Here is a 15,087-nt window from a genome sequence, read left to right as displayed (position 1 = left end):
AATGAAATGTTAGAGATAATATGTTTTCCATAAATACATTGCTTGCAGATAGTTAAGCAAAGCATTCTGGGATGCGTTTCTGCAGGCAAAAAGTTGATGTCATTCCAGTAACCCATCGCCACATATCAAAATTACATGTTCAAACTGATTGGTTCTGAACCAGAAAATGCAAAGTTTTTAAATATCCTAATAAAATGCATTATTTAGTAAATTTAAGATCAACAAAACCTTGCTTTTAACTTAATGTAGGTGACAGATGGCGTGGTCAAATGTGACTTTTTTTTTTTCTAATGTACAGTAACCATCCCCTATGATGGTTGCTCAAGCCATACAAACGATCCAAATAAGTAAATAGCCATATAGAGCATATATGTGCTCCTGAGTGGATGTCACCCCTAATTGCAGTTTAGTTCCGACTGCGCACACGTTTTCGCTCTAGGTTTGATGACGTATTGGCACGGCAGCTCCTGAGAGACTAACATTATTGTGAATTTATAGCCTATGTTCTAAACTTGTATGAATGAAATGACATTTATATATATATATAAATATATATATATAATTATGTTTAAGGCAGTAATATAGAGTACTGAGAGATTTCAGAGATTAAAATATTCATATTTTTAGTAGAAAGACAGATTTTCAGACCAGCGATGGTCTGACAGACAGACAGAACAGACATACGACTTTTTTGGTGTGAAAGAAATGGCAAACCGACAATGACGGGGGAGGGGGGGTGTTGCAACGACAACTGACGGACTAGCAAAAAAAAAAAAAAATGCAAGATGCCCACCTTTGGAAATGATTGGAACCAGGACTAAAATTCCGATTCTCTTGTAATTGTTTGCATTTTAAATGTTGACTCTTTGTTTTGGTGCGGCATCTGAATAAATGTGACATATGAAAGAAAGTGTGAAATATGAAATGTGACATAAAAGAATTTGAAAAAAAATCCACACGTAATGAAATGTACTCCAATAGTTCAAAAGCAAAATTTATTTATATCAGATTCAGTTTGGCATCAGGTCATCGACTGCACTGCTGCCTGGAAATACAAACTCACGCCCTTATCAATTGATCAAAAAAAACGAGTTCCTTTCGTCATGTTAACCCCCCTGAAAAAAAAAAAAAGATCTAATGTAGTTATTTGGGTTGGGAAATAAATCTACCGGTTATGGTTTTGTGAAAGAACTATGGCATTGTGTTCGGCATTCACATATGTCACTTTATTCCAATTGACAGTATATTGGCCAAATTACTGCTCAAAAGTGTGCATTAATACCACCCCAGATGTAACTATCACAGTAAAGTCACGCACTCTCAACTATGTTGAGGACTTTACCTATATGGCAAGTCTTATCAGTTAAAGACAACTCTGCACAAAAAGATGTTAGCGCAAGATTCGGACGGGCACATAGTGCTTTTTCAAGGCTACATGTCATCGGCAAGTCAAAGCAACATCTCTACTGTTAACAGTTTGTTCACCAAACTGGTAATGTCTCCTGCTGCAGTGCCGCCCTGTATGGCAACTTTGTATCTGTCACGTTAGCTGCAGTCTATTATTCCACCACAGGCAAACAAGAATGCCGCACTTGAAGAGTTCCATGTTTTGATGAGCAGACAGGAGACAGCACAGCCAGACACTTTGCTGGTCATTGCTTGGGACTTTAATCATGTGGACTATACAAAAGTTATGCCTAAGTTATATAAACATATTCATTTTAAGATGCGAGGCAAAAACACACTCAACCACTGTTATCTTCCGATGTTGGATTCGTCAGAAATAATGACACACCATGGATTAACAGCGAAGTGCATCGGGCTCTCCTCACAGGGAATGTAGCCTATGAATCAGGCACAGCAGAGGACTATAAAAATGCACGTTATGCACTTAGAGCACCTATAAAAAGGCAAAGAAGGACTATAGTCAACAAATGGAGTCAAAACTCAGCGTCAACAACCCAACGCGCCATTGGAAGGGGCTTTAAGCCATAACAGACTTCAAGGAGGAGCACACAGCAGAACCAATACATATCGCCTACCTTTCCAGACAACTTAAACTCCTCCTCTGTCGGCTTTGATCCCTCTGCAAGAACCCCTAGGTTGGCCTCTTTTTCCATGTCCAACATCAAGTACCCACCACGCCCTAATACAGACATGGGGCGGGCAATGCAGATGGCCTCTGGAACATCCCCATGCCCAATTCCATCTCCGGTGCTGATGAGGACCGCATGCTTTCTTCAAGCAGATAAACGCAAGGAAGCCAGCTGACACAGACGGCATTCCAGGATGGGTCTTTAGGGCATGTGCTTACTAGCTGTTGGGTGTATTTAAATCGGTCCTTTTCCTTCAGCTATGTCTCCACCTGCTTCAAATCAAGCACTATCATTCCCAATCCCAAGCAGCAGAAGGCGACCAGTCACAATGACTGACGCCCCATAGCCCTCATGTCCAAAGCCAGCAAGGGCTTGGAGAGCCTAGTCAAATAGTCAAACAAAATGGACCAATGTCAAATGTTGGCTTTGGTTTTGCAACCCATGCAATCTTTTCATTGATCTTGACCAGTTTAAGATTCTGAGTAGAGACCTGATGGAATTATTCTCAAAATTAGGAGCTGGAAACTAATCATTCTAATTTAAACAATTCCCAAATCATGAAAAAGGTGTAAAAATGTAAAAAATACGAGAGCATAACAGTTTGTTTTTGCTTCGCCTCTTTCTTTCTCAATTATCATTTTCATTTTGTTTTAAAGCACTATTAGTTAATGCAAGTTGTAAGACTGTCAGGGTTATCTTTAAAAGAAGACTAAGACAAGCCCAGCTGCTAAGCAGCAAAATAGTAACTCAGACCAACAAAGACTGACTTTTCTTTGCCCCAAAAGGGAAGGCTTGGCTTACATTCTCATGCTTGCCAACACCTTTCGAAGCCCAACCGTCCCCGCCTGCTTTTTATTCATTCAGCAAAGCATTGCATATTACTAGACATAACAAAATGAGCCAGCAGGACGCCGCCAACAGCTGGGCCAAGGTCCCAGTTCACACTTTTCTGCGTCAACAGCTTTATATAAGGACTGGGGCGAGATGAACTAGGACTGCATAGATGGAAAGCAATGCACACTATTCTAGACAAGAAATAAACATATAATGATAACAACCTAATATTTGATATATATATATATATATATATATATATATATATATATATATATATATATATATATATATATATATATATATATATATATATAGACGCAACTTCCTTCATTTTCAGTTCACAGATTCACATCCACTCGAACACATGGTGTTGAGCATGAGATGGAATTTAGTGGCGCTCGTGTGGATGGCCTGGTGCGGCGCGTGGACACACCAGAGGAGATGACAGAGAGCTTCAAGGGCCGGGAGGACTTTCTTTACTACAGACAAGTCATCTTTGACAGCAAAGTCCAGTTGCCAGAGGTAAGCAGTGGCGCAGAGCCAGAAGAGCGACCTCTACTCGTAAATCACTTCTGGTGACATCCAACATAGATGCTTCATTGTCTATTGTAGTGTCATTTTTTTCTCTTTCTCAGGTTGTTAGCAAGCTCATTTCAGTTGTATTGGCCAAATTTGCAAAAAACACCCACGGATGTTTTTGTCTCTGATATTTAACGATGATGGTAAATATTCTAATAGTGATTTTATCATTTAAATTGCGACTGTGATGCCATTCAAATGATTTTTTTCCAAATTTTTCGAATATCTGAATATATGTATGACTTTTCCAGCAAACAATTAATTCACCTTGACTGCAACAGGCCCAACAATATTCATGAAAGAGTATCAAAATACGCGAAATCATGCATAAACCTACATAGAGTTTATTTCTCCAATTGCAAGTTTAAGCCCGATGCTGTATTTGGTTCCTTTTTAGCTATTCTGATGTTTCAGAAGAGTGCCACAGACTGACCATACGGCACATAAGGGTTGACTTGGAATAAGCATTCACAATGACAACACAACTGCCACTCGTGTGACACAAACATGCTACTGTACATACATTATACTATACTGTAAATCAGGAAGAAATCAAAGTGTGATCATAACAACAATGCAAACAAATCTGTAACCTTATTACTTCATGTCCACCGTTTTTGCAGTTTGAAACATATCAGTGATATGTCAAGACTCAGAATATTAAAAAAAAATATATATTTCGATAGAGAAAAAAAATCAGCACAATGTTTTACACCTCTTGTTAAAATGAAATATTGATGCTCCTGTGTTAATACTCAGATAAATTTATATTTATTGATTTTATTTTTTTTCACCATCAAACGGTTCAGTTGGTTGAAAATGTTAAATAAGTCTTGACATATGCTTACTTATTTCACATCTCTGTTCTTCCATGTCTACCTAACAGCATGCGATGTAATCTACTCTCAAGCAGGAGTAGTATCCGCTCCTGCCCTCATTGGTCGATGGTCACACCAGGAGCCAATCACGTGTCTTGTCAGAGTGCCCGTCTCCCTCATGAAACTAACACTCATTGTTAGATTCACAATTCAAAAGTTTTATTGTCATTTGCATAGTAATAATACCACACAATGAAATTCTTAGTCTGCAAATGATAAGGTAGTTGCAGTTGCAGAGGCGGGTTGCCAGACCGAGTGTAAGGAGTTTGTCTGTCAGTTTGTCAGGCATGACTGTGTTGAATGCTGAGCTGTAATCGACATAGAGCATTCTTACATACGTGTCCTTGCCCTCTAAATGCGTGAGCGCTGTGTGGATGGCGGTGTTGACTGCATCATCCGTGGACCGATTCTGACGATATGCAAATTGTAGAGGGTCCACGGTGTCTGGAATGGTCTTTTTGATGTGAGTCATGATGACCCTCTCAAAGCACGTCATTGTGCTTGGGGTGAGCGCCATGGGACGGTGTTCAATAGGTGCATTCACAGTGCATTGCTTGGAGAGAGGCAATATGGTGATGGCCTTGAAGTAGGTGGGGACAGAGGCTTGTGCAAGGGACACATCAGCTATCTCTGACAAGCAAACCCTGAGTGCATGGCTGTGGACATTATCTGGACCAGCTGCTTTCTGCGGGTTTGTTTTGCTCAAAACCTTGCGCTCATCTGCTGGTGTCACCATGAGAGGAGGGTCCTGTGCACACTCCACGCCCAGCATCTTTCTCTGCTGATCAAGAATCTTAATGTCAAAGCGGGCGTCGAACTCATTCAGCTCATCTGGTAGTGTGGCTTGGCTGGATGTGACTGCGCTGCTCCTCTGTCGATAGTCCATGATGTGTCGAGGGACAGCGTGGAGTAATAGCCCTCCAGCTTCTGCCTGTACTGTCTCTTGGCCACTCTGATGGCTCTACTCAGGTCATATCTGGCCTTTTTGTAGTCCTCAGCGGTGCCTGAAACAAAAGCAGATGCGCTTGTATGTAATTTGGCCCTCACATCACAGTTTATCCAGGGCTTTTAATTGGGATATATTCTGAGATGCTTTGTAATTGTAGCTGTCTCTATGCATGTGCTCATGTTCCGCCAAGAACTACCCATAACAATGTTCTTCTCTCGGAGAAAGACTCCTGCGCCTTCAGTAGAAACAGACACTAAAGCGGAGTGGCACAGCTGGGACTGTGAAATACGTGAGTGACAATGTTTCCAACGTTGTATTACTATAATAAAATAATTCTTTTAAACAAATTTTGGGCTTTAAAATATATTGTATATTGCATTGTAAAATAATAGATAAATAAAGCTGACTACACTGATTTCACTTTGCGTGTGTTATTTTTGGAATGTAACCCCCGCGATAAATGAGGGATCACTGTATATGTACAATACCTAATAATTCACCCATGAGCGTAAGTATTGTTGGGAATATTGGGTTCCCGCAGGGATTGATGTAATAGGAGGAACAAGAGTTAAAGAGAGCAGTGTATTGACATTGGTTTGGATTGTAATGTCAGTAATGCCTGTTTTTGGCCCCGTTATTCACTCTTTTGAGGTACCCTCCATCATTTGTGAACCTCGTGAGGATGAGCAGTCAAAATGATGGATGGATGTTTGCTTCATATATATATATATATATATATATATATATATATATATATATATATATATATATATATATATATATATATAATGTTTGTAGCATTGAAATCACATCATAAAAGCGGGGCAAGGCAGCCACATGAGGCGTATTGCTACCTAGTTAGAAATATTGGTCCCATAAAACTCATATTAAATAAGAAATTAACTCACAGATGTGCCAAATGTAACATTTATGCATATATTGAACAGTGGAACATGGAAAACATACAATGATCTTGGCCCTTTAACAATACCTTGAGTTTGTCAAACAGTTCTCTTGTAAATGTTACATCATGTTGGTGTACTTACTTCGTTTTAAAGTAATGGCGTGCTTTTGATGCACGTCTTGCAAGTGGGATAGATTTCCAAGATCTGGTCGCCTACTCTTTTTCAAAAGCCGAAAACATTTCACACAGCAAATTTTGTTGGTTTCGACGGGAGCAAAGTTTGTTCGTTGCAAATTTATTGATACAGAATTCCACAAAGCAGGAAGTGTACAACAGCAGTTGTAATGTGACTGACTGCTGCAATGGAGGACTCAGCTATGATACACAATGAGTGTAGTCCCGCTGCACATCGTAGTTGCTGGTAAGGCCCAGTTCTAACATAATCTTAATCCATCCATTCATCCATTTCTATCGCTGCTTATCCTCACTGGGGTAGCTGTCTTAATGGTGCCTAACCCAGCTTTCTACGGGAAGTAGGCGGGGGACACCCTGAGCTGGTTGCCAGCCAAATGCAGGGCCCACAGGGAGGAACAACCATTCACACATCCAAACACACCTAAGGACAATTTTGAGTATCCAATTCACCTATCATGCATGTTTTTGCAATGTGGGAGGAAGCTTGGAGTGCCCAGGGGGAAATCCACATGGGCTTGGGGAGAACATGCACACTCCACCAGGGAGGCCAGTGTGCGCCAGCATCTAAGTATCTTTTTTTGGTCCCTCTAAGGAAGAAAAACTAAAGTCTGTGTATGTGTGATGAATTTAAATGTGTGATATTTATTATCAGGATTTTTCTTCTTCATTTTTTTCATACAAAAATAGTGTGTGTGTGGGTTTGTGTGTTTTTGTATACACAGAAAGTGTTGGAGCGTTTCCACAGGAATCCAAAGAAGAATGCCAATGACGATGTGGCTGAACGAGTGTTCGTAGCTTCACAGAGGAAGATTGAGGTGAAATACCATCTGGAGGAGCATCGCTTCGTTCCGTGCAGAAGGACCTTCCTCAAACCGCGAAAGTCAAATAAACAGCAACACAAATCGGAGGCCTTCAGGGCCGAAATGGTGTCTGGCTTCCACGTGCGCATACCCAAACAGTGTGTTTGTCAGTCAACACTAAGAGATGCTGCACCGTGACATTGTTTTTGTTTGTTTATTTAGGTGGATCCCAACCAGAAACCCCTCCACACACTGGCTCTCTATGACCATCTATCAGACCTGGTCATGGCTGAGAAAGATGTGGTTCTCCAGATCAAGAATTCCAAGAAAGAGGTGAGGCCACTTTATTCTTCGTCAGTTCTTTGTATTCATGATCACATGACATTTTGTCACTCTGACTTGTTGGAGGAGGAGGTGCCAGGTGAGGTTGGTATTGATTTAAAACAGATCCCATATGTTTTACTATTTTTGTAAACCGTTCAGTCCATCCATCTTCTTGCTTGAAATCCATAAAAAAATATATATTGAGGGTCCTCATCAGAAGATCTATATTAGAGGTTCTCAAACGATTTGGAGTCAGGGATCCCTTTTAACACTTTGTGGGCATTTATGCACTGTTCTTTTCTGAAGCTTTTCTGACCAGCTGGGGCAATATTCCTCCCACACTTCCCCTTTGAGTTATGGGGTGCCTCAGGGTTCTACTTTGGTCCCTCTCCTATTTTCCATTTATGTTACCTTTGGGATCTATTTTCAGAAAACACAATGTCTCCTTCCATTGTTTAGCTGATGCTGTCCAGAGCTATCTGCTGTTAAAAACAAATAACCCATTCTCTGTTCAGGTTCTATTAGACAGCCTTAGTGACATCCGGTCTTGGATAGAAGTAAACTTTCTTCCCTTGGATAAAAGCAAAACTGAGATCATTTAATTTGGCCAACAAAACCTCCTGGATGGCTATGACAGTGCCATTTGAACTATTAATACTCACTGACATCCGTTTGCAAGGAAACTCGGTTTTATTTGAGACAGTGATATTAAATTTGACAAGCAAATGAGCTTTATCGTCAAAACAAGCTTTTCTCAGTTGAGACTTCTATCAAGAGTAAGACTGTATCTCTCCACAAATCATTTTGAAAAACATATCCACACTTTTGTTACAGTAAGCTTGGACTATAGTAATTCTTTGTTGGTCTCAACCAGCCAGCACTTGGCCGATTACAAATTGTCCCAAACGCAGCGCCCCGTTTGCTGAGTAGGAGGAAAAAAGGTGCAATCACACTAGTCGTCCTTGTATCCTTACGCTGGCTGCCCATTCATTTTAGACACACTATAAAGTTTTATTAACTGTTTTTAACTTTGTTAAAACAATTGTACATATATATATATATATATATATATATATATATATATATATATATATATATATATATATATATATATATATATATATATATATATATATATATATATATATAAAGCCTTCTCTGCTGGCCTAACATAACCTGGCATCATTATCATGACTACAGTAAACTATAATAATTATAATAACTATAATGAAAGTCAATTTCATTTTAGATTTTACTAAATATATTATATTTATATATTTTATAGATAAAATTATTATCCATATTCTGTTCTTTTCGTGTCTTATTATATCTATTTGTTTACACTCCTGCCAGTGTTGTAGTTTTAAGTTGGAGTTTTTAGTCAATTAGAATTAAGCAAACTTGTGTCGCCAGGCTGTATGTAATCTGCTTATTCCCGAAGACACTAGGGCATTCACTTCAACACGGGCTTCTGCGCAAGCGCAGATGGATATGTGAGCAGCTTGTATACTTAATAGACAGCTGTAATAGCCAATGGTGTCATAAGATCTAGAGGCCTCACGTGAGGTCACTCATGATGTGAGTGGATACTCATTGCAGTGAGAAGATTCTATGCTCAGCAATCGAGCTACGCAGTGTTCGGCTGACTGGTCTGCATTAAAGGCGTAGTGTAGCTTTTAGCTAACCTATCCCGGGTGGGGGAACATGTTTTTTACACCACTTTCAATCAACAAACTATGAGCGGCCATTTTTCTGGCTCGACTACCAGGGGCGTGAGCTTGTCTGACATTTTTCTGGCTGGGTGAACAAGGATGTGAGCTGGACTTCGCCATTCTTCTGGCTCGCTGCGCTACCAGGAGCGTGAGCTAACCCTTGCAAATAGTTCTGCTGGGAATGCCTTTTGTTTGCAAAGGATGGATTTGGTGTTTGGAGCTACACTGTATTTGCAAACCTTAATTGTTTAACCAAGGCAGCAACGAGACACCAAAGCACGGCTGGACACACGCGCTACGCTGCTTTTCAAAACTTATGGGGATGCCCGGGTGGATATACAGTGTTGTACATCTCAGTTCCAAGGTAAAGAGAGCTCTTCAATGCACTACGGTGCTTATAAAAAAACTTTTAGACATTTGTAAATTAAAATTCCAATGGGTGGATCGTGGCGCAGTGAATAGCATGTCTGCCCCACAGTTAAAGGGACCCAAGTTCAAATCCACCTCGCTCCAGTCTTCCAGTGTGGAGTTTGCATGTTTTCCCCAAGCCCGTGTGGGTTCTCACTGGGCCCTCCGGCTTCCTCCCTCACTCCAAAAACATGCACGGCAGGTGTGTTGGACATACTAAATTGTACTGAGGTGTGATTGGGTGCGTGAATGGTTGTTGGTCTCTGTGTGCCCTTCAATTGGCTGGCACCAGTTCAGAGTGTCCCCTTCCTACTGCCAGAAGCCAGGTGGGATCGGCACCAGTAAGCCTCTGACCTTTTGAGGATAAGCGGCTATAGAAAATGGAGGGATGGATAATAACCTAATGTTCTGTCCTTCCTCTGTATATGCTATCACTGCACTGTCAATGCACTATCACAAGCGGCCAGAGACGGCGACAAAAAACAAAGACTGAGCCAAACAAGGCACAAATCAGTAGCTGTTAAAAGATAAACTAAATGAGTTCCAAAACACCCAAATAATTTAATGGACGAAATTACTGAATGGAACCCAATTTGAGAACCGCTGCTCTCAGTCATAGGTCTAAAATTCCTGTCCTCAAGACTCGTATCCTTCATGTTTTCGATACTTTTCTCTCAAAATGTTTGGTAACATAAAATAATAATTAGACCCGAAAAACAGACTAAACATAAGATAGTCCAAAAATAATAAAATTTCCAAACAACTTATACAGCATCGATTACCGTAATTTTCCAAATATTCAACACACCTGTATTTCGGACGCACCCTTAATTTTTGGGTCAAATTCTGGTATTTTCTATGTTACCGTGTATTGCAGGGGTTCTCAAACTTTTTGGAGTCAGGGACCCCTTTTAGAAAGCACATTTTTCAAAGACCCCATTGCATATGTTTGTGGAAACAAAGCTAAACAAAAAAATCATTTAAACGAAACATTCAGTAAGTGCCCTTTTTATTCAGCAACATATTCAATTTGAAAAGTATTATTTGTTAATTTTCAGCTATACTGAAGTTGTGAAAACAAACCGGGTCAATTTCCCCCTAAAAAGGTTGCTGCTCCTTATTTCATCAAAAACAGCATTATAAAAATAATTTAGCTTTCCTGGCTTCATCGCCTTGTTAGCAAGCAATTGTGGACACAAAACACATTTTGACAAATTTAAAAATAACATTTCATTAACATATTAAACTGATTGAAATGATTGCTTTAATGGAGAGTCATGACTACTTTCGCAAATTAATATGAAATAAAATGAACACAAGAATAAAAACAATCCAGCTGGCCCCCGTATCACGAGATTAATCCGTTCCGCGGTTGGGCTCATAAGGCGAATTCACCGAATGGCAGGCAATCCAAACCTATATTAAATAGCTAATGTGTTTATAACCCCAGGTAAAAACATCAAAATTGTACATACATATTAAAAGTTGGGACCAAAATAGTATAGTAAGTCCTACGTATATATAGTATACATGTATACAATCAGAAAACATCATAAATAAAAATTATAGAAAGGACTTTTCAGAACTAGGCGGTTTTGCTTGAAAGCTGTCCAGTCAGACTGCTCTAGTATTGTAGCAAATTCAAGATTCAAGAGTTTTATTGTCATATGCACAGTAATAACCACACAATGAAATTCTTATTCTGTTCACTCCCCAGAGCAGACAATGTTCCACAATCGAGCATATAATAAGGTAGGCAAGAAAACAAAACAAAAACAGTAATAGAGCAATAATGGCAGTAATAATGAACCACTAATAAAGGGATAGACTTACATTCTGAGCATATTACAGAGTAGGTTGAATGGAAGAAACTGAGTACATATGACAAAGATATACAGAAGATACAAATGAGCAAAATTTCATGTAGTGCAAAATATTATGTATTTAGCAGCTTTCCTGCACTGTGCAGGGTTATAAGGTGCATGTGTGCATGCGATAAAGTGACTAGTGATGAGGCAGATTAGTGCGTGAGGAATTTGTTCAGAATCTGCATGGCCTGTGGGCAGAAGCTGTTTGCCAGCCTGGCAGGACTGGCCCTCAGGCTCTTGTAGCGTCAGCCTATAATGCTAAAATACTATACTGTACGTCTTGAGGGTAGGGGTGAATTTTTGCAATGATATCTGAGCACTGCAATGATTGACAATAATGTACCTTGCCTGTGCACAGGTACAAGATATTGTGGCTTGCAGAGAGCAGGAGGAGGCAGACATTCTTCTTCACTTCTCGCCGTGGACCACCACTGGCACCACCAAGGCCCATGATCTCCGAGAGGAAATGGTTTGGTTCCACTATAACAACCAACATACAAAGCAAATGCCATACCAGGTTCCAAACAATTTCATATGTGACAGCATTGACTCATTTGGGATAACGAAATACTATTTGGATGTGATACTAAGCTAAAGCTAAAATGGCAAAAATTGTATAAGAATCTGTTTTTGGCCTGTTGAACACTTGATGTCTGAGAAATGTTGCAAAACGTGTTTGTCATCATGAGAAGTTTTGTTTTCTAGTTGTCATTTGTATTTAAAGTCTGGATATTTTTAAGTCAAAGTAATAGGTTTGGATGCATTGAAGTTGGCTTGATTTTTAAAAATTGATCAATATAATACTGGCTTGATTTTTGAAAATTGATCAATATAATACTTTGTCAAATCTACAGATTGTTATCCACCTAAATGTAAATGAGGTTATTCGGCCATTAACTTCATTTGTAGAATCATTTATGGCAAAGACAGAATTCAGGAAAATAACATACCACAGGCACAAAATAAATGCTTTTGATTTATAGAAAGGCTTATTGTACATTTGGGGCTTGGCATGACCACGAACTTGCAACAGCTGCTGTTGGTTTCAAGTTTGTACCATATAAAACAATAACATGATCAACAATACAGGGCGTATTTTAAATCAGTAGTCAGCAATCCTTTTTTGAACCACAGATCGGTTCAAACAAGTACACATTTTGTAGCCCAGTAACTGTTAACCAATGGGGGATGAGGGAAGGGGGTTAGCTTCCCATGGACCAAGGAGGTCCATTGATACAACCTTCCCATGGACTTACCACCTGTGGGAGGGGCCGAGGGAGACGGGTGCAACGTTAGCTAAGTGATGGCCAGTGACGGGGCAATGTTCCCTCTAAGCTGCTCATATGTAAAATTTATTTGGCACGTGGTTGATGGAAGACTACTAATATTAACATGTAGGGCTTTGTCTCTGTTGTTTATGACTAGTTGTGGTTTGTTCAGCATTACCATGGTGGCAAATGCGATAAATTACAAACTGTAACACCTGTAACACTTATTTGTTTAGGACATTAAAAATAAAGTCATGGGTCAAATTGCTCAAACAGGTTGAAAACAAACAAAAACCGATGTGAGGTGTTTGGCAACACATTGAAAAAAACTTCACACTCAGCTGAGAGGTTGAGGCCTTCAAGGTTGCTGCTTGTGTGGTTGACCAGGAGGACCGCTATTTTTAGAGGCTATATGCTCCTTTTAGTCATGTGTCTACTTTTGTCTTTTCATCTTGAACTGATGCTTTTTATTTTTGTCTTGACTTTTTCTGGTATGGCCCCACGCACTTACTATAAAAAAGACTTCTCACTCCAGCGGCTGCTGCTGCCTCGACTTCTGTCTTTCCGCTATTCCCCTAAAAACCACTTTTCAGAGAACATACTGCATATAATCCTCACTAAATGGCGCAGCATTGATCGTAACTAATAGGGGATTAAAGAAGGGTGGCGTGAAAGCCAGATTGAAATGCTGGAAATACAATGAGCCCTTCCATCTATTATTCTGGCCAACATACCCTCCGCAACATACAGAACGAGATGCAATCTTGTGTCACACTCCTGAAAAAGTACAGAACTGCTTCTATTCTGACTGATGAAATTGTGGTTAAACAAGAGCGATGTTGACAGCACGCATTGGTGGCTTTTCACAACCCCTTCGTCTGGACAGAGAAAGAGAACACATCAGTAAGCAACGCGGCGGCATCGTTAAACTTCTGACTGTTTCTCTGCAACCCGACAACCTCCCTAGGGAGTTCTCTTCGTATATTTTCATCTCAAAGCTAATGTACCCAACACTATGAAGCACTTCTCTAACACTCTGTACACATTTGAACAACTGTCATCGGACTCTTCTATGTTCATTTTGGGTGACTTCAACCACTGCTCCCCTTACAAGTCGCTCGTGGGTTTGCAACAGTCTGTGTTATATGCAGCACTCGGTATGGCAAGACTCTGGATAAATGTTATGGCTCTGTACTAGATGCATTCAGCTACCATCCTTGCCCCTGCTTATATTCCAGTCAGCAGGAGGATCAAGAAGGTCACAAAAGACATCACGCAGTGGACATCTGAAAGCATCCTCACTCTTCAAGGATGTTTTGAAGCCACTGACTGGGATGGCCCCCTCTTCTCCTCTGATGACATTAATGAACAAGTTGACACATTTATATCATACATCTCCTTTTGTGTGGACAGTATTATCCCTGTCTAAACAGTTACCATCTACCCTAATCATTAACCTTGGAACAGCTAGGAGCTCAAGAGCGTAATGAAAAGTAATGGTGGAGGGCTGTGACCCCCTTCCTTATTACATCAATGATGTCTATACCAGGTTTGAGTGACGTGGCAGCTCTTGACTCACCTTCAGGACCAAGAATGTAGTGGGAGCACTCAGGGTGACCAGGGAGTCCTGACATAACAACAGCCTTAGGCACTGTGAAGCACTGTGAAGCACAACTAGGAAGAGACATTAGTTCAACACCCACTCGATTGCCATACTATTCCTCTGCTGTGGAAACACTCCACAGTCTTCCCTATACCCCCCCAAACCAACTCAAGGACCCTGAATGATCTTCCCCCTGTTGCCCTCACCTCGATAGTAATGAAGGCAATTGATGAGTAACCGGTCCCCTGACTGATCCAGTTCAATTTGCTTATAGGGCATGCAGAGGTGTTGACGATGCAAATATTTTCATGATGGACTCCATTTACACCCACCTGGAAGTTCTTAACATCTCCGCCAGGTTGCTGATTGTTGATTTTTCAACAGTGTTTAACACGCTGCAGTCCCACATTCTGGCTATTGAACTTTCCTCTTGCTTTTACTTGGATGACCCGCTTATCCTGTGGATCCTGGAAATCTTGACCAATGCAACTCAGAAAGTCAGTTTTTTTTTTTTTTTATCAGACCTCCACTCTACCTCTTCTGGCTCTCCCCTGTGTGCTGTCTCCCTTGCTGTTTATCCTCCACACTATCGTGATGCCCTCGAGTAAACATGAGTAGCCCGCAGACCTGTTCTATAGTTTACATTGTGATTTTCTAGGAATTTTA

The 15,087-nt window shown here is 40.3% G+C and overlaps 1 protein-coding gene across 5 annotated transcripts in view; it reads left to right on the top strand.

Annotated features, from left to right (window-relative positions):
• Window positions 1-15,087, top strand: part of drc7 (dynein regulatory complex subunit 7) — a 46,673-nt gene that overhangs the window by 17,469 nt on the left and 14,117 nt on the right. For 4 of the 5 annotated variants that reach the window (XM_088401855.1, XM_088401844.1, XM_088401836.1 and 1 more), the window contains 4 exons: window positions 3,271-3,455; window positions 7,161-7,379; window positions 7,461-7,571; window positions 11,909-12,067. In XM_088401855.1, coding sequence (XP_088257981.1) covers window positions 3,271-3,455; window positions 7,161-7,379; window positions 7,461-7,571; window positions 11,909-12,067 — 674 coding nt within the window. The remainder of the gene's footprint in view (window positions 1-3,270; window positions 3,456-7,160; window positions 7,380-7,460; window positions 7,572-11,908; window positions 12,068-15,087) is intronic. The other variant, XM_088401864.1, reaches the window with a different exon arrangement.

Source organism: Hippichthys cyanospilos, chromosome 2, assembly GCF_059441005.1.
Source record: "Hippichthys cyanospilos isolate Australia breed blue-spotted pipefish chromosome 2, RoL_Hcya_1.0, whole genome shotgun sequence".
Lineage (NCBI taxonomy): Eukaryota > Metazoa > Chordata > Actinopteri > Syngnathiformes > Syngnathidae > Hippichthys > Hippichthys cyanospilos.
Note: the sequence above shows the minus strand (reverse complement) of the source record. Positions and strands in the feature narration are given on the sequence as shown.